The 24,407-nt window shown below is 36.6% G+C and overlaps 1 protein-coding gene across 2 annotated transcripts in view; it reads right to left on the reverse strand.

Annotated features, from left to right (window-relative positions):
* The window catches only part of AP1G1 (adaptor related protein complex 1 subunit gamma 1), a 79,130-nt gene extending 54,901 nt beyond the window's left edge, over positions 1 to 24,229 (reverse strand). Inside the window, exons 1-2 of one of the 2 annotated variants that reach the window (XM_015086470.3) lie at positions 24,089 to 24,229; positions 2,779 to 2,982 (exon numbers count right to left, since the gene is read on the reverse strand). In XM_015086470.3, coding sequence (XP_014941956.1) covers positions 2,779 to 2,979 — 201 coding nt within the window. In that variant the 5' untranslated portion in view covers positions 2,980 to 2,982; positions 24,089 to 24,229. Of the gene's footprint in view, positions 1 to 2,778; positions 2,983 to 10,026; positions 12,493 to 24,088 lie in introns of those variants that run through there. The other variant, XM_053210880.1, reaches the window with a different exon arrangement.
* Positions 24,230 to 24,407: the final 178 nt, after the last annotated feature.

A 24,407-nucleotide genomic window follows, 5' to 3' on the forward strand; every position in this document is an offset into this window, starting at 1 on the left:
AGCTGTGCTTTTAAATTCTGGTTATAACAACCATATAACTGGATTTTTTTTCTTGCCTTAGCTGCCTCACCATCACCAAGTACAGTGGCTTTGGGTTCTGCATTCTTCCTTTTCCCAACTCTTATTTTCTACCATCCTTTTGTTTTGTTTTTTACAGACGCTGGTCATGTATGTTACCTCAAATCTTCTGTACAGCAAGTCAGGACTAAAGTAATTAAATAAATAGTTAAGAAACATATTTAAACTATATCCAAAGAATGAACAGGTTTTAGCGTTATACAAAGTTGAGTTCTAATCCTCTCCCTAATATTTACTAGCTGTGTGAATTTAAACAAGTCAATCTCTGAATTTCAGTTTTCTCATCTGCAATATGAGGATATTACCCACCTTGTGGGTTGTGGGTTTCATTGTAAAGTTTAAAACACTTTTCAAATGTGGCTAGTAGGAAATTTTAAATTACATATCTGGCTCATATTTTTATTTCTATTGAACAGCATCATGCTAGATACTGCAGTAAAAAGTAAAAAGAAACAGGTGAAATTAGTTTTAATAATATATTTTATTTAACCCAATATATCTAAAATACCATTTCAACATATAATCCACATAAAAATTATTAGTTAGATATTTTACAGCTTTCTTTTGTACTAAGGCTTCTAAATACAGTATATATTTTACACTTACAGCACATCTCAATATGTACACTATATATCCATCAAAAATATTTTAACTGTATTTAGACTTCATTAAATGTACAATTGATAAAGTATATTCACATACTCAAGTTGTCTAAAACATTTAAGTTTTCCAGTAACTGCATCAATATCCCCCCAAATTTATTTTCCTTTAATATTCGCCTCAGTTGAACGAGCCACATTTCAAAAGACCAGTGGCTATACAGCTACTAGCTATCATAATGAACAGTACAAGTGCAAATAAAATAAACAAATAAAATGCAATAAATGGTAGCTGTTTTTACACATAGTTAAGTGAAAATAGTACTGTGATTCATACATGCAGGTGAGAGAACCGAGATATGAATCTTTTTATGGATATGTTATAAAAGAATTCTGATGGGCAAGATTGGATAGGGCCAGGATTTACTCCAAGAGGAAATAGATTAAGGGACTTAAAAGTGGGATTCCTATTCTCACTCAGAAAAACCTTTTTTTTTGGGGGGGGGGTACAATTTTAGTACAGTTTCCTTGAGTATTAACACTTTCCACCTAAGAATTAAATGTCTTATCAAATAATTAAATTCCAGAATGCCCCCCAAAAAGCCATCTAGTAAAGCTGGAAAGCATATTTTATTTACATACAGTATAGAAATGACTCTTAGAAATATAGAGATTGCTCTTTCACAAATGAAATATCATCAGTCTTAAATCTATCCTATTATTTTAAATTCAACAACTGGTCTTAAAAGAACTCCTTTAACTCCATGATGTTAACAGTGGTTACCTCGAGTGGAGGGCTTAAGAGATTCCCCACGCCTTGCCATCCTTGACTATCTTTTACAGCTCAACATATCAGATTTCTATAAATATAACCAAATGGGTCTACTTAAAATCAACCAACAAAAACGTATAAGTATCTATTTGCTTTATACTATGACATGCATTAAATGTATAACCACCTGGATCACTTTTTGATGTGGTAAAAACATATAACATGTTTATTCAGAGGAGATAGCTGTTGTTTTTGTCTACCTAGTACCTGGTCCGTTCCTCTAATACTAACACCTGAATCTTCCTTTGGGAAATTAATGGTCTTCCACTCTCAATCATGTATTTCTAGTGAGGGTGATCTCACTCCCAGGCAAAAGATAAGCATAAAACTAACCCAAGTCAGTCTGATAAGATTCAATCCCATTACTGTTTTAACTCAGAGGTGGGGTGATCTCCTTTCAATGGAGTTACTGAGCTGAATAAAAGATAAATGTGGCCATCTTCCTGGATAAATTAAATAAAACATTAACAAAAGCTATCTGTGAATAATGGAAACATGGATGGTATTTTTCTCCTTCTACCTAATGTTGCACATTCTTTCAATTTTGCAATCTTTTCCTTAAGAACACTATTTAGTATGTAATACAATTCTTAAATTATCTAAGATAAAATTTAATGGCATTAATAAGAATTTAAAAACCCACTAAACCCTTCTCTGTGACTCCATCCCCATATGTATAAACATAGAAGAAAGCACGTCTTGCTTGAATACCAAATACCATGCTCAAAACCTAGACTGGCTATAGCTAATAATATGCATTTGTGTGTAGTAGAAAATCAGGAGGCACAGTCACTGTAGCAACCCAGTAACAAAGTAATTAGGACAAAATCCATAAATGCCATGATGTGGCAACTTATTTTACTTAAAAACATCTATTTGGAGTTTTCCTCCTTGTATCATTGTGCACACAGAATATAATTAAGGAAACATTTAGCAAACATTTCTTAAATATTCATTATAGTCCAGCCACTCTAACAGACCAATCACAATCTAGTGGTTATCCTGGTCAGTCTTTAAGTAAGCTAGCTGCCACCATCAAAACATAGTCTAATCCATATAATGAGAGAATCTCAATGGAAAGCACAACTGACAGCAGTATCATGTGTTTCCAGGTCTGCAACTTTCTCACTTCCACCCTCAGTTCCACAATGATCAGATTACAAGACTATCAAGAATATTCTGTCCTCACTGACGGGGAAACATCTGCCCTCCTTGAGCTGTCATTCCAACAAGAACAGCCTTGCTAGATGTGGTCTCAGCCCAGCCTACCTGTCCAAAGTGAGCAGGGTAGCCCAGCATGTGCATATATAGTAATTTTGCCACATTCCGACACCGGTAAGTATTGTCTTCTTCTCTAAAAGATGATCGGATTGCAGCACATTCTTTCTGGATCATTTCTCGTTCTTCGGCTTGGGTTCGGGCTGTCCGGATGGTCCGGATCAGCTCCCGCAATCTGATGGGGGCTGGCATCCTCTGTTTATAGAAAGACATTAAATAAAAATGTTCACATTTTTCACTACCAAAAGCATTCACACAACTTCTCACATAAATTTCCAATTTTTAAGAATTCAAGACTTGCTCAGTCCAACAACATAAAGCTTCAGCATAGCTATTACATACAAACCCATTAATTCGGTAAATTTCTGGAAAAAAATATAAACAAAAATGTTAAGTATTAAGCAAGATAAGACACAGAATATATCAGTATGTAAAATCCATCATTAGTATCAAACTATGTTAAGAACTAACTCAACCCAAATATTTACTCAAGAAAGAGAAAAGACATATTTTCTATGCCTAACCTTAGAGAAGACAGATTATTTTCTGCTGAACTGTTAACAGAGCTCAATAAATTATCAGATAAATACTGAATATGATCACAATCAAAGCTCAACTCAACTGGGGCGCCTGGGTGGCTCAGTCGGTTAAGCATCCGACTTGGGCTCCGGTCATGATCTCGCAGTTTGTGAGTTCGAGCCCCACATCAGGCTCTGTGCTGACAGCTCGGAGCTTGGAGCCTGCTTTGGATTCTGTGTCTCCCCCTCTCTCTGCCCCTCACTCACTTGCACTTTGTCTCTCTCTCAAAAATAAATAAACGTTAAAAAAAATTTTAAGAAAAAAAGCTCAACTCAACAAAATGAGAGATCAGGAGAGACCAATTATCAGATTTAAACACTTCCAAGAAACAGTAATCATCTTGGTACACTGGGTACTCTGAAAATTGTTATGAGGAAAAAAATAATAAACCAATCTCAGAGGATAAGACTATTAGAATCATATTCTCACGAAAAAATTTTAAATAATAATGATAAACCTGTAATAGCCAAAATTAAGGGGAAAAAAGAACAAAGTTGGAGAATCTGCACCACCTAATTTCAAGAAATACTACAAAGCTACAGTAATCAGGACAATGTGGAACTGAATTTAAGGGCAGACTCAGGATCATGATGCAAAATAGAAAGTTTAGGAATAGACCCACACATATAAGCTTAACTGATTTTCAACAGAGAGGCCAAGGTTATTCAATAGGAGAAAGGGTATTCCTTCAACAAATAGTGCTGGCACAACTACATATCTATATAAAGAACCAATTAACCTTGAACCCTAACCTCACATAATATACAAAAATTAACTCAAAATGGGTCATGGACCTAAACATTAAAGCCAAAACTAAAAATCTTCCATAAGAAAACATAGGAGGAAATCTTTGGGAACCTTTGTCTCCCTACCTTCCCACCTCTCTTTCTGTCCTTCCCCTGCTTGTGCTCGCTCTCTGTCCCTCACAAAAATTAAAAAAAAAAAAAAAAAAGAGAGAGAGAGAGAGAGAGAGAGAGATACCACCCTACAGTATTAGAATGGCTAAAATTTAAAAGACTGGCCATACCAAGTGCTGGCAAGGATACAAAACAAATGAACTCTCACAAACCACTCATGGGAATACAAAATGGTTCGACTACTTTGGAAAATAGTTTGGCAACTTTTTGTAAAATTAAACATATACTTAGCATAGGATTCAGGAAATCCACTCGGTATTTACCCAAAAGCAATGAAAACATATGTTCTCACCAAGATTTGTACACAAATCTTTATAGAATCTTCATTTATAATTACTAAAAACTGGAAACAACTCAAACAACATCCATAAATAGGTGAATAATAATAAACGAATACTTCCCTGAATGAAACCGAACCAACACAACATGGAAGAATCTCAAAAACATTATGATGAGCAAAAAAAAAAAAAAAAAGAAAGAAACAAGAAAGTACATACTTTATGATTTTACTTATATGAAACTCTAGGAAAGACCAGGCTAATCTATAGTGATGCTAAAGAGATCAATGACTGCCTAGGGTTGAGGGTAGGGATGGTGATCAACTAGGATGCAAGGAAACCTTCTGATGTGATAGAAATGTTTATGATGGTTGTATAGATCTCTCTCAAAATTCACAGAAATGCACACTTAAAACAAGTGCATTTTACACGCGCCTGGGTTGCTCAGTTGATTAAGCATCTGACTCTTGATTTAGGCTCAGGTCACGATCTTACATTTCATGAGATCAAGACCCACATTGGGCTCTGCACTGACAGCACAGAGCCTGCTTGGGATTCTCTCTCTACCTCTCTCAGCTCCTCCCCTGGGCACACGCACATTCCATATCTCTCAAAAAATAAAAAGATAAACATTAAAAAGAAAATAAGTGCATTTTATTGGTATCTTATACCTCAATAAGTTAAAAAAATGATAAAATTAGATACCATTACCATCATCTTCAGTACATACAAGCTGTAGAACCCTTAAACCATTAATTCTCAATGTTCTAATCGCACAAACCAGGAGGATATCCCACTCCCACCAGTTCACTATGGCATCACTCCTCAAGGTAGGGATAGTACATTAGGAATTTACCAAGTTCTCTAGGTATTGGTTGTGTTCCTCCGTTAGCCCTCTTAAGATCACGTGTACTAAACTATATAAAACTACGTGTATACTGTTATTCTGTTATTTTTTAATAAAAATACTGAGGGTCTAGTGTTTGAACATTCTTATATTCACTATCTTCATTATTTCACTTGTTCCAGACCATTTTTGGGCCCAATGTGGGACTTGCACTCACCACCCTGAGATCAAGAGTGGGACACTTAACTAAGTCACCTAGGTATCCCTGGTCCAGACCCTTTTGAAGGGCAGAAATCATTATACCTGCTTTGCCTATGAAGAAACTTCGTTTCAAATCAATTATGCAACTTGCTTAAGATTACAAAGGTGGTAAGTGTCAGAGCCAGCACACAAACCATGTCTTAGAACTCCAGGGCTAGAGTTCTTCTTTATACTTCAAAAATGAACATTATCTTTACAGATAAAATTTTATGACTGCTAGGATTTGTTTCAAAATACTCTAGAGGAAAAAAGTATTAAGGAAGGAAAAAAGGAAACAAAATGGGCAAAATGTTGATCACTCTGAGGGGATATGAGTATATTAAATTATACTGTATTATTCTCTATTTTCATATATATTAGAAAATTTTCATAATCAAAAGCTTTTTAATTTTTTTTTGTTTGTTTTTAATGTTCCTTTTTGAGCAAGACAGAAAGACAGACAGCGTGAGCAGGCAAGGGGTAGAGAGAGAGGGAGACACAGAATCCAAAGCAGGCTCCAGGCCCTGAGCAGTCAGCATCAAGCCTGATGCAGGGCCCAAACCCACCAACTGCAAGATCATGACCTGAGCTGAAGTTGGACTCTTAACCGACTGAGCCACTCAAACACCCCATCAGAAGCTTTTTAAAAATAAAAAGCTTCCACAAACAAAGCATTTAAATCCTTAAAATTTTTTATAAATAGTTTTTTAAAATCTTCGTAGCTAAACTAGAGATCTACTTGAAGAACTACTTTCACAATGACTACAAATACAAATGACTTTAGGATAAAAAATTTAAGAGTAAGGGGTGCCTGGGTGACTCAGTTGGTTGAGTGTCTGACTTTGTCTCAGGTCATGATCTCACGATTTTGTGGGTTCAAGCCCCGTGTCGGGCTCTGTGCTGACAGCATGGAGCCCTCTTAGGATTCTTCCTCCCTCTCTCTCTCTCTGCCCCTCCACTGCTCACGCTGACTCGGTCTCTCTCAAAAATAAATAGACTTAAAAAAAAGAAAAAAAAATGTCTTAGTAGGCATGAATGAAAAACAAAATTTACATAATAAAGAGTTTAGTATATTTCAGAATACATTTTAAGTTAGAAACGAAACAAAAAATTCCAGTTCCAGGGAAGATGGAATAAACATACTCCATGGAGGCTCCTGTCTCTCCCTCTGACCCTAACTATAAATCCTGGATAAAATGCATGCCACAGCTACCCAAGGATGCTAAAAAGTAAATGACAGCAAGCAGATTCCAGAAAGAGGAGAATCTGAAGTTCCATCAAAATGGAAGAGGTTATCATTCTTCCTCCAGTACTGCCCAGCCTGGACCCAATGACAGCCCCAAACCCAAAAGTGCTCAGGGAGTACAGACAAGGAGCTCTAAGAAAAACCCTCTGTCTCTGATCCAAGAAGCAGGAAAAGAAGGACAATGGGAGAAATTCTCTCTTTTGGCTTTCTATATTTTCCTTCCCTCCACCACTGCCTCTAGGCAACACTGCAATGGCAGTGGCTGTGCCATAACAGCAATGGCAGTAATAGGCAGCCATATAAAAATTAGGGAAGGGGAATTCTCTCTGACCAGAGGAGCTGTGATCCTAAGAGCATGGAGTAAGTCACTCTCTATTCTCCCACTGCATGATAAAAGACTGAATTCACCAAGAAAATACAACAATCCTAACTGCAAATGTATGTAATAATATAGTTTAAAAAATACATGAGGCAAAAACTGACAGTTATCAAAGGAAAAATAAACAAACCCCCCAACTACAGAGACTTAAACATGCCACCTAAGTAAATGATACAACTATGGAGTATCAGCACAGATATAAAAGACCTGAATGCCATCTTCAATTGACTGGATCTAACCCAACATTTATGGAACACCTCAACCAACAACAGAATTACATTCTTCTCAATTGCATACAGAACATACACAAAATGGGCCATGTCCTGGTCATTTTTTTAAAAAGTTAATAGGGGCGCCTGGGTGGCTCAGTCGGCTAAGCGTCCGATGTCAGCTCAGGTCATGATCTCACGGTCCGTGGGTTCGAGCCCCACGTCGGGCTCTGTGCTGACAGCTCAGAGCCTGGAGCCTGCTTCAGATTCTGTGTCTCCCTCTCTCTCTGACCCTCCCCTGTTCATGCTCTGTCTCTGTCTCAAAAATAAATAAACGTTAAAAAAAAATTTTTTTTAAATAAAAAGTTAATAAATTAAATTAATGGAAATCATATAAAATAAAGTACAGTCTCTGGCCATAACAGAATTAAAACTAGAAATCAGTAACAGAAAGCTAACGGGAAAACTTGCGATGGCCCTGGAAATTAAACAATACATTCCCAAATAATCCATGGGGGAAGAGGAAATATCAAGGGAATTTAGCAAATATATGGAACTGAACAAAAACATAAACCCATTTATTAAAATCTGTAGTACAACTAAAGTAGTGCTTAATGGGAAATGTATAGCATTAAATGTTTGTGTAAGAACAGAAGAAACATCTCAATCTAAGGTTCTATTTAAGAAACTAGAAAAAGGGAAATATAAATCCAAGTAGGAAAAAGCAAATAATGACAAATAGAAATCAATGAAATTAAAAAACAGAAGGAAAAAAACAGGAAAAGGTCAAGTCAATGAAATCAAAAGCCAGTTCTTTGAGAAGACCAATAAAACTGATAAACCTCTGGCTAGATGATAAAGAGAAAGAACACAAATCACTAGTATCAGTAATGAAAGGGACTATTATCACAAATACTAAAAGGATAATTAGGTGATACTATGAACAATTCAATGAATATCACAACTGGACATCATATGCCAAAAAACTGAACCTCTACCTAAATCTCACAGTTTATACAAAGATTAACTCAAAATGAAGCATAGACCTAGATGTAAAACACACAACTATAAAACCATTAGAAGATGATAGAGAAAACCTTCTTGACTGGGGTTAGGCAAAGAGTTCTTGGAGATTACATCAAAGGCACACTCATAAGAGAAAAATGTTAAAACTGGATTTCATAAAAATTATAAACTTTTGCACTATGAAAAACACTGTTAAGAAAATGAAAAGACAAGTTACAGAGTGAGATATCTGCAAATCACATATCTGACAAGGACTTGTAACTAGACTATAAAAAGGAATTCTCAAAACATAGCACTTAAACGCAGTTTTCAAAATTGGACATTAAGTTTGAGAATCTTGAATTCAGAAAACTGCAAAGTCTTTAATCAAAAAAAATGAAAAAAAAAGTTTAACAGTTCAGGGCCCATTAGACTACAGAGTAAATAGTACCATAAATGATATCAACATAAGCATCATTTATATCTATTTCAAAGGGGGAAAGGAGAACAAAAACTACGGAATTAGAAGTTACCGTCATGCATGCATTATCCAATTCAATTAGTCATACTATCCCATAGATGACCTAAGTAACAGGGAAACATGTTATACCAAAAAGTGCCAATCACTCATTCAACAAATATTTGCTGAGCCTTCTCTATGTCAGGCATTGCAAAAGGTGCTGACGACTGCCAACATTGTAATCTCTACCCTTAAGAACTCAAAAGTCTAGTGAGGAAAACAGATTTTTACAATTCCAGCCATATAAAATAACAGCAAAAACTACTGACCAATGACAGAACAGAAAATTGTATTTAGGGTAAGCTAAACTGTTTCACAGCCAAACTAATTCAATATACTTAGAAATTTTTTCTTTTCCAAAATTAAGTGCTTTCTGCATCAGCTCAACAACTCCTAAATCCCATGTAGAAAGAGATCTGTAGCACAGTACCAACCTACAATTTGTTTTCCAAAGCTATTAAGAGCAAAACTTAGAATTTTCTGAATTTTAGAAAAGTAATACAGTGCATATTTTTTATGTCATAACTCACCTACCATGACTGGAGCAACAGTTTCATTACCAAACAATATTTCTGAAATAACATATGAATATTCACACCAAATGAGAAAAATAAACTACTACAGTGTCATGTCTGGTCAAATCAGATTTTAAGACCAAAAGAATTATGAAGAACTCCTGGGCATTTTTGTTTGTTTTTAATTTCAGAAACTGAGATAAAGGACTGTGCAGCCTTACCCTTATCCAATGACCCTAAGCACTGTTAAAAATGATGACCCTGGGGCGCCTGGGTGGCTCAGTCAGTTAAGCGGCCGACTTTGGCTCAGGTCATGATCTCACTGTCCGTGAGTTCAAGCCCCGCATTGGGCTCTGTGCTGACAGCTCAGAGCCTGGAGCCTGTTCCAGATTCTGTGTCTCGCTCTCTCTGACCCTCCCCTGTTCATGCTGTCTCTCCCTGTCTCAAAAATAAATAAAATGTTAAAAAAATAAAATAAAAATGATGACCCTGAAGTAAAATTACCTGAATTTGAATCTCAGGTCTACCACTTATCAGCTATGTGTCCGTGAGCAAATGACAACATCCCAGAGCTTCAATTTCCTCATCTGTAAAATAGGAAGAGTACCTACCTCAAAGGATTGCTACAAGAATTAAAAGAGAATACATGTAAACTTCTTGCGCAGTGCCACACACATTGTATCCAATAAATAAATGTTGGCCATAATGGTTGCCTACATAAACTATCCATAATAAATTAATTTTGAGCAAAAATAAGTTGCAGAATAACACAGTACTAATATTCATAAAGGTTTAAAATGTGTAAAAGAACCTATTCTTTAGAGATACAAAAATGCAGTAAGAGACTAAGAATATGCATAAAATGAACATGTAAAACATGCATAAAGATCAACACTGTGGTACATCTGGGAGGGAGGGGAATATGATGTGGAACAGAGTAACACACAGAAGGCTTCAGCTATACTGGTGATGCTTTATTTCTGAGACTAGGTAGTGGATAATTGAGTACTTATTATTATTCTTCATATATTTTATGTCTGAAATGTTTCATATTAAAAACTAAATTCAAATATATCTAATCCATGTAGCGAATGTTGTAGAATATATAACCTGGAAAACACAACCTACTTGCTCTTATTACAATGTTGAGGATTTCCTTATTTTAAGAGTTTTTACTTGCCTTTCAAAATACTCGAAAGCAAGATTCCTTAAAATACAGTAACTTAAACATCTATTATTGCTAACAATAACAAATTATCCTTTTTTAAAAAATAAAGTATGAATATGATTATAGTGATGACTTAGCTAAACATAGCTGAGAATCTGAAACCTATTTTTATAACGTCATGCAGCAATATAGAGAGCATCACATCAACACACGAAAACATCCACTTTACTCTATTTGCAGGTTCTGATTTACAAATTAGAAAACTGAAAGGGAAACAGAGGAGGGTGGAGACCAGGGGACAGAAGCTGTTTTAGGGAAGAAGACGGACAGTCAACAAAATGTCATCTTACAGTAAGGGAAGAAACAGCAGCAGCAGCAAAGCAAAAAAATAAAACCTACATAGAGCAGAAACAAGTATCCAAACAGCATAGTAGCAAGATTAATAAATTCTACAGATTTGCTATATAACATTGCGCCTACAGTTAACAATACTGTATTGTGCAACTGAAAACTTCAAGACAGATCTGCTTGTACTCTTTCCACAATTCTAAAAAGTTTGTGCCCTTTACATAATGGATTTTTTAAAGTTTTTTTTTTTAAGCTTATTCATTTATTTTGAGAGACAGTGACAGCGAGGGGTGGGGGGGCCGAGAGCGAGCATTCCAAGCAGGTTCCAGCACTGTCAGTGCAGAGCCAGACACAGGGCTCAAACTCATGAACCCTGAGATCAGAACACGAGGGGAAGTCAGACACTTAACCAGCTGAGCCAACCAGGCGCCCCTACATCAGATTCTTACCCTGTAAAAAATTTTAAGTGATTAATCAAAAAGAAACAGACCAGGAGTGCCCGGGTGGCTCAGTCGGTTAGACGTCCGACTTAGGCTCAGGTCATGTTCTCACAGTTAGTGGTTCAAGCCCCACGTCAGGCTCTGTGCTGACAGCTCAGAGCCTAGAGCCTGTTTCGGATTCTGTGTCTCCCTCTCTCTGGCCCTCCCCCCGCTCACGCTCTGTCTCACTCTCTCTCTCAAAAATAAACATTAAAAATAAATAAATGAATAGAAACAGATCAAATCGCTGGTACATCTCTGCCTTTGAGTTCCATAGTAATTACCTTAATTTATAATTTTTTACAAATCCAAAATTAAAATACTTACCTTAACATAGTTTATTTTTTTTAATGTTTATTTATTTTTGAGAGAGAGAGAGAGACACGCAGAGTACGAGTGGGGGAGGGGCAGAGACAGAAGGAGACACAGAATTCAAACCAAGCTCCAGGCTGTCAGCATAGAGCCAGACGTGGGGCTTGAACTCACGAACCATGAGATCATGAACCAAGCCAACGTTAGATGCTTAACCGACTGAGCCACAGACGCGCCCCTAAAATACTTATCTTAAATACACACACACACACACACACACACACCCACCCACCCACCACAGTAATCTGAGCCTATTTAGTGTACTAGCAAAAAGCATTAAACTCTCCCCTAAAGTCTTAAAAGTATTAAATTACAAAGAGTACCATAATTATTTTACAAGACCCTGATTTATCAATAAATGGTTCAATAACATAACATTTAACATTTAATGCAGAGGTGGAAAAACCTGGATATAAAATTGTATCCTAACATCTAATTCTATACAGTAAATATGTGCATTAGGACTTTTATATACATTACATATAATTCATAATCCAATCCATAATACATTTATAATCCCATTATAGACTTTAAATATTGTGTATACCTCAAAAAAGTCAGTTTTTTTCTTTTTCTTAGAGTGGTTGTAGGAAATATAAAGGTTTTTTTTTTTTTAAGTTTATTTATTTTTAAGAGAGTGCATGAGCAGGGGAGGGGCAGAGAGAGAGAGAAAGAGCGAATCCCAAGCGGGCTTTGCACTACCAGCACAAAGCCCAAAACAGGGCTCAAGTTCACCAACCAAGAGATCATGACCTGAGCCAAAACCAAGTCACTCAACTGAATGAGCCACCCAGGCATCCTATAAAGTTGTGTTTTAAGACTAAGATGACAATTAAGTGAATAAAAAAATAAAACTGTACCTGAGAAGTAACAATTTCTAAAATATAGAGTTCAGATACTATGTGCTCCTATTAATTTAACTACTTGACCCTTAAAAAGCTGAGAAAGATATGTCAAAGTCTACCACTATAATTGTGTTTATATCCATTTCTCCTTTTATATTATTTACATTTAGTATTTCAGTGGTTTTAATGCCTAAGTGTCCACATGTTTGACATTTACATGGCTTGTACATTTTATAAAAATAAGATGTCCCTTTTGTTCTCAAATACTCATTAGGACAAGGATGGAAAAAGGACACAGAAAAATTAAAAGTCTGACTTGTTAAGATAAACAGATTGTAGATAAATGTATTTCATTAATGGTTTTTTAATACATAATGTTGAAAAATAACAAAAAGAAAAATAACAAAAATGAAAAAATTCATTTTTTAAGTTTCTACCCATAATGTAAACAAAGTGAGGTTTTGGAGCTTAATTACTTTATATACCCAAAGAGTAACCAAAATTATGAATGCTTACTATAGGAAAGAAACAGAAAAAACAATGACTGCATATGTTCCAATTCTCCTAAAATTTATACCAAAATGGAGAAAATGGTTATTTTCCAAAATCTCCACAAACCTCTTTAGTTGATAAAGATTTTCATCCTACTGCAATACCAACTCCAGGCCATGATTACTTTTTCTTTGAAAAGCCTATTTTTCCCAGTCAAATATAAGCTCCTAAAGACCAGATCTTGTTGATATTATTTATTCTTGTATTCCCATTACCTAAGAGTAGGAACTTGATAAATACTGCATTTAACTAAATTCTAAATGCTAGAAGCATCTTAGATAAAGAAAATGCATTTGTCCTTTCCAAAGCACACAAAGTAAAGAATGTGCACCAGCTACTTACCAACAGCAATGGGATAGGCACCAGGACTCAACCCAGTCCTCTATTCTACCCAGCTGAGTTAACTAAGCTGAACTCCCACTGTTTCTGAACTCCCACTACCTAGCTGTGAACTCTGAATCACCACCAGCCAACAGTTAAGAATATATAACCAAAAAGCTGGGGTTACTGCTGCTACATTGTCCTTCTTTCCCTAAACCTGAACCTATGTGAGCTCTAACCTAAAAAGAAATCTTAAATTAAAAGCAATTGTTCAATATTAAAATTACCTCCTTTTCTATCCAACACAAAAACTGTACTTGAAGTCTTTCTTGCTAAATAATGAGAAAAGATACAAGAAATTAGATTTCAATTAACTTTGCCAGTGATTACCCTGTAACATCCGCTTTCTGAGTTCTTAAGTATGGCTAAGAACACTCCAGGGACTTAAGTTAATACAAGGCAAAACCCTCCAAAAGAAGTTACTGTGCTTTCTGTCCTGCATTCTCCATATGGCCTATATTTTTATATGCTCCACACAGAAGCCCTATTTCAGATTTTTATTGCATATGAATATCTGAATTGCTTTAATGCATTTACAACTTGCAAAACACTATGACCAAAGTAGTAAGAAAGTTTTCACCAAATTGATCAACAGTATTAATCTTTGATCACACTTTTACTTTCCGATATATCTTACAGATACCAGCTGTCATTCATCTGACTTAACTAGGTTCTTTTCACCATCTTTGTGTTTTTGTGGTTTTCTTTCTTTTGAGTATTAGGCGACAGGGAAGGGGAGGCAGTGCAAGCCTATTTCCACAGTATGAAGAAATGTGCTCATAGAAGGGAAATGTTCTACAGTGTGAAGAAAAGGGAAGAGAAGTGTTAGTACATCACTGTTTGAATAAGGGAGATTAAATCTGGGAGTAAGTATTTTGGTCACTACAGATGTAAACACCATTGTGGGACAGGGATAGTTCTTTCATCAGGTTTCACCATGGCCTAGAATGATGAAACGTTCAAGACCATTCAACTTTATACACTCTGGCTTCAGGCTCATAATGCAACTTGGTGATTCTTAATCTTTTCAAGTATCTTGTCTCCCAAATTCCTTCAAGGGTGCCCTGGAAAGTAGACACAAAATCCAGAAGAAAGCACAGCCCCAATGTGAATTACAACATTGTTATTCTAATTCACACATCACTGAGTTTGATTAGGCTAACTCATCCCTAGATGAAATACTAAAATGGACTTTCTCGATCTTCCAGGCTAAGGGAATGCTGTGAAATGTGTGACCACATCAAGATACCACCACACCCTGTCTAGGCACCCAGCTGGCATTCCTCTAAGAAGTCTTAAGTTCTATTCTCCCTAAAATGCCACAATAATTACAGCCATCCCCTTTAATTATCCATAACCAAAATTCACTGAAAATGAGAATTTAAAAACAGATGTATATAAATGCAAATATGCCTACTGAACAATTCAATTGCATTAAGATGCATGAAAATAAAGGCCAAATAAATGATAATAAACACAATCAATATCTAATTTGACACCGATAAAATAAAAAGCAAATTTTTACTCTCTCAACCTACTATTAGCAAAAGTGTCCCAAGGAGCCCACACTTATCAAAAATTGTCACAAAATTCTCAGAACAAAAATCTTGGTTTTTTACAAGATATGCCCCAGGGCACCTGGGTGGCTCAGTCACAGTTAAGCCTCTGACTATGGCTCAGGTCACAATCTTTGTGGGAATGAGCCCCATGTTGGGCTCCATGGTGACAGTGCTGAGCCTACTTGGGATTCTCTCTCTCTGTCCCTTCCCCTGCTCACATGCACGTGCTGTCTCTCAAAATAAAAAAACTTTAAAAAAATAAATAAATAATAAAAGATATGCCCCAAAGGATATAATGTATGTTAAGCAAGGTAGATTTTCTGTGCCATGTAGAAATGCAGATGCCTTTTTAACTTCTGTACATTTTCTGCTGTATTTTAAATGAACATATATTACTTGAGCAATCAATTGTGCTTTGAAAAATCAAAGTACTAAAAATCATAATGGATTAGTAAAGCAAAACTGTAAACTTTCAAAATAATAAGATAACATTCGTCCTGAAAAGACAAAGTCACATTTATCTAAAGGTCTTTTCTGCAGGATGACATTAGAAAGTTTACTAGAAAATTACTAGAAAATGATTTCATGCTAAGATAACAAAGCCTCCCTAGCATATTCTTCATAAATTCAAAGTTCTGTTCATTCTGGATACCAAGAAAGGGGGGATAGGGATCTGGTCCACAGGAAATTAAAGGTCCATTTTTAACCCATGTTGCTGACATTAGTTAGAAATAGAGGGGGAAAGTCCCATTGACGATAGTGTCAAAAACTATAAAATATCTAGGAAAAAATTTAGCAAGAAAGGCGTTAAGAACTACATGAAGAAGACTATTAAATCTATGAAACCTTTACTGAAGGACCTAAAACTGAAACAGGATCTAAACAAATGGAAAATCACAAGGAAAAATTATCATAATTAAAAATGTCAGGCCTCTCAAAATTAATATATGAATAATGCGATTCTGAACAGTAGACTTTTTTGAGGTTTTGTGAACCCGAAGAATTATTTTTTTTTTAATTTTTTTTCAACGTTTATTTATTTTTGGGACAGAGAGAGACAGAGCATGAACGGGGCAGGGGCAGAGAGAGAGGGAGACACAGAATCGGAAACAGGCTCCAGGCTCTGAGCCATCAGCCCAGAGCCTGACGCGGGGCTCGAACTCACGGACCGCGAGATGGTGACCTGGCTGAAGTCGGACGCTTAACCGACTGCGCCACCCAGGCGCCCCTAGAATTATTTTTAATCAATAGATAAGAATAAATGTTCAAGAATAATCAAGAAAATAAAAAAGTACAGTGATAAATGCTTTTCTTTAAAAAAAAAAAGTTTATTTATTTATTTTGAAAAAGAAAAAGTGAACACAGGCATGCAAGCAGAGCAGGAGTAGAGAGAGAATCCCAAGCAGGATCCACACTGTCAGCACAGACCCCGACATAGGGCTCAAACTCACCAACTGTGAGATCATGACTTGAGCCGACACCAAGAGTCAGATGCTTAACTGACGGAGTCACCCAGGAATCCCAGACAGGGGCTTTTGTTTTTTTAATTTTTTTTAACGTGTATTTATTTTTGTCTGAGAGACAGAGCATGAGCGGGGAAGAGGCAGAGAGAGAGGGAGACACAGAATCCGAAGCAGGCTCCAGGCTCTGAGCTGTCAGCACAGAGCCTGACATGGGGCTCAAACGCACAGACCGTGAGATCATGACCTGAGCCGAAGCTGGACACTCAACCGACTGAGCCACCCAGGCACCCCTAGAGAGGAGCTTTTCTTAACAGTGTAACTTTTTACAAATATATTATACTCAAAAAAGTAAAATAAAAAGAAAAGTAAAGAGAAAAAAAGAACCAGAAGTGGAGTAAACATACATGGAAACTTATAAGATAGCATTTAATTCATTGGAGAAAGGATGGTTTATTTAGTCCTCATGTAGTTGTCTCTCTGTATAAAGGAAAACCATATAAGACTCCCTGCTTCATATAAATGTTAATTCCAGATGAATAAATACATGTATTATACAACAAAGAATTAATATACCATAAGGTGTTCCTAGAAGATGAGGAAAAACAAAAGTAAATCAAGAAAATGCACAGAAAAGTAAGCGAAAAAGGAACCAAAGACATGAAAATTCTAAATAAAGGAAATCCAGATAGAAATAAAAAAAAAAAGCAGAGGCTAGCTCGAATTATGGCCAGGAAAATTAAAATTAAGACAAACTGAGAGAGTAGTCATCATCTGACAGACCAGTAAAAATTATTTACATCTAATGATGTGATGACATAGAAAGCCCACGGCTAGTGGAGGTAGAACTTATGACAACCTACTTAGAAAATAATCTGGCAATAAAAACATTTAAAGTATATTTCCTTTAACCCAGAAATCCTACCTCGGAGACTCTAGTCTGTATAACTAAAAGTGGCAATAAATAAGGTGACATGTACAAGGATTTTATTGTATCACTGTTTGTGTTAACAAAATCTAGAAACAACTTAAATATCCATAAGAAAATAGCCAAATAAGTTATGTATGGTACACATTCATACTATGAGACATAATAGGGACATTTAAAAAAACAAGATCAAATTATATTTACTGACCAGGATGTATTAAGAAAAGCTTGTTACAGAGTGATGTAAAATATGATCTCCCTTTTATAAATATAAAGAATCCATATAGAAGTGCACATTTATGTTAGTATACACTGCACTTGACTAAGCATGGAGGGAAATAATGAAGTATACCCATAACCGGGTTAAATGGCTGGGGACAAACACTGAAGAGAACGAATGAAATGATAACTTTAAATATGTTTTTAGATTTTTTTTCATCATAATGGACACCTATTATTTTATAAATTAAAAAGATTAAAAAAAAAAAACCTTAGCATTATAAAAGTATATTATCCAAACAAGAGGGGAAAGACAAGAAATCACTGAACTGTATCAACACATTTCCATTTGGGGAGTAAAGCCTGTAATGCTCAACTTACTATTAGTTTCTTTAGTATAATGCATTACCATATTAAGAACTCAAAAGAAAGAAGATGGCGGGAAGTGTAGATTTCTTTGCTGCCACTTGAAACTTTTGCAGAAGAAAGCTCCTGGATTCCCCTGTCCATTAAACATCTGACTCTCAATTTTAAGTCAGATCAAGATCTCAGGTCATGGGGTGCCTGGGTGGCTCAGTTGGTTAAGCATTCGACTTCAGTTCAGGTCATGATCTCACAGTTTGTGGGTTCAAGCCCTGTGTCTGGCTCTGTGCTGACGACTCAAGAGCCTGATGCCTGCTTCGGATTCTGTGTCTCACTCTCTCTCTGCCCCTTCCCCACTCATGCTCTCTCTTTCTCTCTCAAAAGTAAACATTAAAAATTTTTAAAAACAAACACAAGATCTCAGGTCATGAGATCAAGCCTCACGTTGATTCCATGCTGGGCTTGGAGCCTGCTTAAGACTCTTTCACTCTGCCTCTACCCAACTAGCGCTATGCTCTCTCTCAAAAAAGAATCAGACTAAATCACAAAGAGGAAAGAGCAAGGTCAACTTCAGAATTAAACATGTAAACGCTATTTTCCAGGGTAAAGACACAAGGTTTTATATAGGTTTTTGCTTTTTTGTTTGTTTTTCTTTTAGAGAGAGAGCAAGCGCGTGAGCAGGGAAGGGGCAGAGGGAAAGAGAATCTTAATTAAGCAGGTTCCATGCTCAGGGCTCAATCCCGTAACCCTGGGATCATGACCTGAGCCGAAAGAGTCCTACAAGAGTAGTCCTACAAGAGCCCTACACTCAACCTTTTGAGCCACCCAGGCATCCCTATGTTTTCTAAACCTGAAAGTAAACTTCACTGACATCAATTCTGTAAGTCACAAGTAAATGACCTGTAGTAGCATCTCATAACTCAGGGCTCTGTTTTTGGCTCTGGCATTAACCAATCACCATATATTTGAGTACCCAAACAATTTTTCCATATTATTTTCATCCATAGCATCTATTCCACAAAGTAGCTACTAAGTGCCAGGCACTGTGCTATGTACTATGGATGTCATAAATTATATAGTTCTTGTCCTCTGAAAGCTCAAGAACAGGTAGACAATTCAAGTACTTTAAAGAAAGCACTACACTATACCCCTCTGCCAGGGGGCTGAGAGGAAAGAACAGGTTTACTAGGTGGAAGGGAGAAAAGAAAAACATTCCAGGTATAGGCATAACAGGTACAAAGAGAATGAAAATGAAAGAACCTGAGTATTCAAGAAACAGTAAAAAGTTCAGTGTGTGTAGGGGTGCCTGGCCAGCTCAGTCCATAGAACACACAACTCTTGATCTTGGGGTCATTGAGTTCAATCAAGCCTCACATTGCATGTAAAGTTTACTTTTTAAAAAATTTTAAATAAAGTCCAATGTGTGTAAATAAAATAACACAACCAAATGCTAGTAAATGCTTCCTCATTCTACTTTCCTAAATAATCAACACGATTTATTAAGCTTTCATCATGGAATGTTTCTAAAGAAAATATAAAGCCCAACTTTCACTAGTAGAGACAAACACACATTTAAAAAACATCACACATATTGAGTACTATCAGAAAAAGAAATTCTTGGGGCGCCTGGGTGGCTCAGTCGGTTGAGCGTCCGACTTTGGCTCAGGTCATGATCTCACAGTTTGTGGGTTCGAGCCCCGCATCAGTCTCTGTGCTGACTGCTTGTTCAGAGCTTGGAGCCTGCTTCAGATTCTGTGTCTCCTTCTCTCTCTGTCCCTCCCCTACTCACACTTTGTCTCACTCTGCTTCTCAAAAATAAATAAATGTAAAAAAATAAAAAGAAAAATACTAGGCAACAGAAATTTAAAAAAAAAAAGAAAAAAGGAAAAGAAACTCTTCTCCCAACAGCTTACTGTCAATAAATCATACCCAAAATCTCGTACCTACCAAGATACAGGCTACCTAAGTATTTTCAGTTAGTTTCCCCATTCACCTGAAACCAGTATTTTCACCATATTTTAAAAGTTTTCAAAAATTTCAAAAAGTGGGAAGAAAACCAAATCTTCTGTGCACACTTTAAAAAGGGATTAAAAAAAATTAACTTCCCTTCCTTTTCTTCAGCTTAAAACGGAATAATTTCCCAATCATGAGGATTAGTAATGAGCTTCACTAAATTGAGCTGTAAAAACAATAATGGAACTCTTTTGAGTTGTACCACTATATGATCATTTACTAAAGTTAGATCCTTTAACCCAATAGTGTACATCATCTATTCTAGATCAGTCTCATTTTTAACCCGAAGTTTTGTAAGGAGAGGAGTACAAATATTTTACAGTTCCAAGGATCTAAGTTCATGTCTTTCTCATATTTGCTCTTCACAAAAATCATTAACATTAATCTCAAAATCAAACAAGCTGAAAAGCCTAGAATACTCAGTAAAACACATTACAATCAGCTACAAGAAAGCTACAGTGAGCAAAGCACCTGCCTATCAAGGTTACACTGTGACTTATTGCAGTGTAACAGAGAAAGGAGGTAAAAACTACTTGCCTTTAAGATGTCTTTCATTATTTATAAAGTACAAAGGTCACATGTTTTCTTCCTCTTTTAAAATACGTTGTTTTTTTTTTTGCTCTGAAGACTATTTTACACTGACAACATTTATAACATCAATTTTCTCCAATTGCCTAAGTAAACAAAAAATGCAAAACCTCCAAGTACCTAATGAAAAAGCACTTCTCATTTCCATCATATTATCTTAAATCTTGCCCTTATACAAAAGTGTTAGTTAATGCTGACTCAACAACTTTGGCCAAGAGCAAGGTTGTGTTGTTGTTGTTACTTCCGGACCCTTCCAACTTTGACAAGAGATTGGTTTTCTAGCAGCCAAAATACATGCCAAATTAACTGTTTTGTGTTACTCCTTCAAAGAAGAAAAAAAAAAAAAAACCACCTTTCATGTATTTTCAAGGTAGAAATGAGTGCCTTCACTGATATAAAATTTTCTACACGAAAAAGCAAATGAAAAAATCCTAATGCTTTTTGACAAAGATACAATTTTCAAAACTTGTAAGCCAAGATATATAAGAACTTAGACATACCCATATGTTCTCTTAATTTTAAAATTAATTGTTACTTTAAATCTTATCCTTCATGAAAGAAATTGGATAAAACAAAGGGATGAAAGAATGCCAAAATTAAGAACTAAAAATTCATAAAGCTGAAAATGAATGAATTTTAAGCAACAAAAATAGCTAAACAAGTAGTTGCAGTTTACAGAAAAGGTAATAGTTTTAGATTCTCTGAAACTAAATCTAAGTAAGAGTTTTAAAGTTTTGCTATCAATTAAGTCCTGCTTTATACATAAAACTTTTTAATCCTCATCAAATGCAAATAAAGAGATTAAGCATTTTGAAAATCTGTTTTGGTATGTAGTTTTCTAATTCAATTTTTTTAATTAAAAATAATCTTTTGGAAAATACTCATTCAACTTTTTCAATATGTATAGTTTTTATAAATCACACACAAAAAATTGCACTTTTGTTTTTATACATCACTGATTTCAAGACTATTTTTAAAATAAAGAGGGGGTGAAATATCACCAAGATATTTCTGACAATCTTTGTACGTTACAATTTCACTCTAAAATTTACTCTCAAGGGGTGCCTGGCTGGCTCAGTCAATAGAACATTCAACTCTTGATGGCAAGGTCATGAGTTTGTTTAAGTCCCAACTTGGGTGTAGAGTGTACTAAAAAATAAATAAATAAAATTCTCTCAAATCTAGAACTGATAAGAGTGAAACAGATCAAAGAACAAGCAACTGTACCCAAAAGAAAATGAATTGAAGTTCCCTAAACAATAATGTTAATTTCAAGTATGATTCCCACAACCTTAGACAAAGTAGACATTCCAGTATGTGATCAATCAACAGTGCACTAAACAGCACTTTGCTTAGAATTTGTAAGGCAAAAAGACACTCCAATTGAATGCAAACCACCCAAGAATGAATGACGTTTGACTACCAATACATCATACCGCAAAATGAACGGAGTTAAGTAACACGTACTTGATAGCTCTTCTAATAACTTTGTTTTAAAAAGGTAAGTCAGAAATGGAGTATTTCAGTAACTACAAAGGAGTACTTAGTTTATGAAAAAGCATTCCCTAGATTTCAGGGGATTGACAGTTCCTTTAAACCAAAAGAGAAACTCCCTATCTTGACAGTAAATACACAAATACTAACATTTTTTAAGTCTCCTTAAAATAAATAACAAGAACACTATTTACAATGAAAACAGTCAATCTTCTATGGAGACATCATATGACCAGTACAGGAATTTATCTACCTGATAAGAATAATGCACTTAGACACGGATTAGAAGTATTAAAAGATTTGATCCAAGTTCAAGTTACAATTTTATTTCACTTTTCTCTTCATCCCTCTGCAATGAGTCCATCAAGTTACAAATTTAAATTTCAGCAGTCACTAGGTTGTAATCACAAATTATTTCTCTTTCGCAGATTAAAAAATCCAGGCTGAGATGAAATAGAGGCGATTCAATCACACTCGCCTAACCTGAAATGTAGGAAGTAATCAGTAAATTACTATGAAATGCTATTTATTCAAACATGCTATTTTGCAAACATACTTTAATAACAGCATGAAGGTAATGAGATTATGGATACCTGGAAAATCTGTATTTTTAAGCCAAAAGTTAACGTATATAGTCTGACAAGTATTACGGGAACGGTGGAAATGAATATTTAAAATTCAACTACCCCAGAAAATTCTAACACATGAAGTCAATCTCCGTATTTTTTAGAATCAGGTAACAAGTATCATTACGGTACAAAACACCTGCAAGTTAAGATCACTAACTCCTTCACTCGCTCCTCTCTTCTGTTAACTAATCCTTTCAGTCGCCAAAAAAGTTACTTCCCTTTCTACCTACGTCAAATTAAGATCCTTCTCAGGCAATTTCCATGCCCAGGGTTAAATATCACCAATACAAATACATAAGTTGTCAATAAGCACCAAATAACTAAGTGTTCAGCACACGAAAGGAATTCACCAATGAAAAAACATGACACCTTCCTCCCTAACCTCCCCCCCAAAAAGCCATTTCATTAGCTTCACAAACATTTACTGCTGAAGTATACTCTGAGCGAGTGGTTCGATGGGTCTCCTTCACCAAACCCTAACTAGGAAACATAACCAATCGTCCGGACTCTTTCAGACAGTCAAGATGATTCGGAGAATTATTAGAAACTGACGTCCGCAGGATCAGGAGTTTGAGAGAAAGGTAAGCAGTGTACTCGCAGGTGAGTTGGGGGTAGGGAGGAAACCCTGAAAATCGGAAACGAAGTTGGTCGGAAGGTTAGAGAGAGGCGAGGCCGATGTCCGGTTCGGAGAGGACGCCACTGCAGGGCAGACAGCGATTAATTAAGCATTTGGAAGAGCTAAAGAGAGTTCTACGAAAGACCTGACCCGAGTACAAGATACAAGAACGCTGATATACCGCTCAAAGAAGACACGCGGGGGTGGGGCCCGCCCCGCTAACCCTGCTCCCTGAATGAACCCTCAAAAGAGAATCGAAGCCCGAGAAAGTCAATGGGTCCAAAGGAGGCCCGCACCGGCCGGGCAACGCCACAGCACAAAACGCAGAAGCGTGCAGAGCCTCCTGGTCTGAGGCCTCGGGTCGGCCCTCAAGAAAGTCGGAGCAGCCCCTGGGGCTCTGGGCCCCTCCTGGGCCAGCCTCTGTCCTCTCTTCTCACCCCCAAAAGCCTAGAACCGGACTCATGAGATTGACAGGAAGCTTCCGGCCGAGCGCTCCCGGCAGGCGCGGGGCAAAAGGAGCAATATGTCCTTAGCGCCGCGAGTGACACTCACCGGCCCGAAACCTCGAATGAAACCAGCAGCTCCGGGGGCGGCGGCAGCAGTGGCAGCAGGAACCGAACATCCAAAATGGCGGCTCCCTCGGCCTCACCACCGCTACTGCAGGCGGAAGGATCCTTTTAGGAAGGAGGGAGTTTTTAACTAACTTCAAATACTATCGCAAAAACTTTGGCCTCTATCTCCCTCTCCTAGTCGATTCCGTCTTCCCTAGACGTAACTTTTTGTGCCTCCGCTCTCCTACTACCCAAAAACTCGGACCCCACCGAGGACTATTTGCCAAGGAGGAGGTGACTGCTCTTAGCAGAGCGACGCA

This window comes from Acinonyx jubatus, chromosome E2 (genome assembly GCF_027475565.1).
Source record: "Acinonyx jubatus isolate Ajub_Pintada_27869175 chromosome E2, VMU_Ajub_asm_v1.0, whole genome shotgun sequence".
In the NCBI taxonomy this organism is placed as follows: Eukaryota; Metazoa; Chordata; class Mammalia; order Carnivora; family Felidae; genus Acinonyx; species Acinonyx jubatus.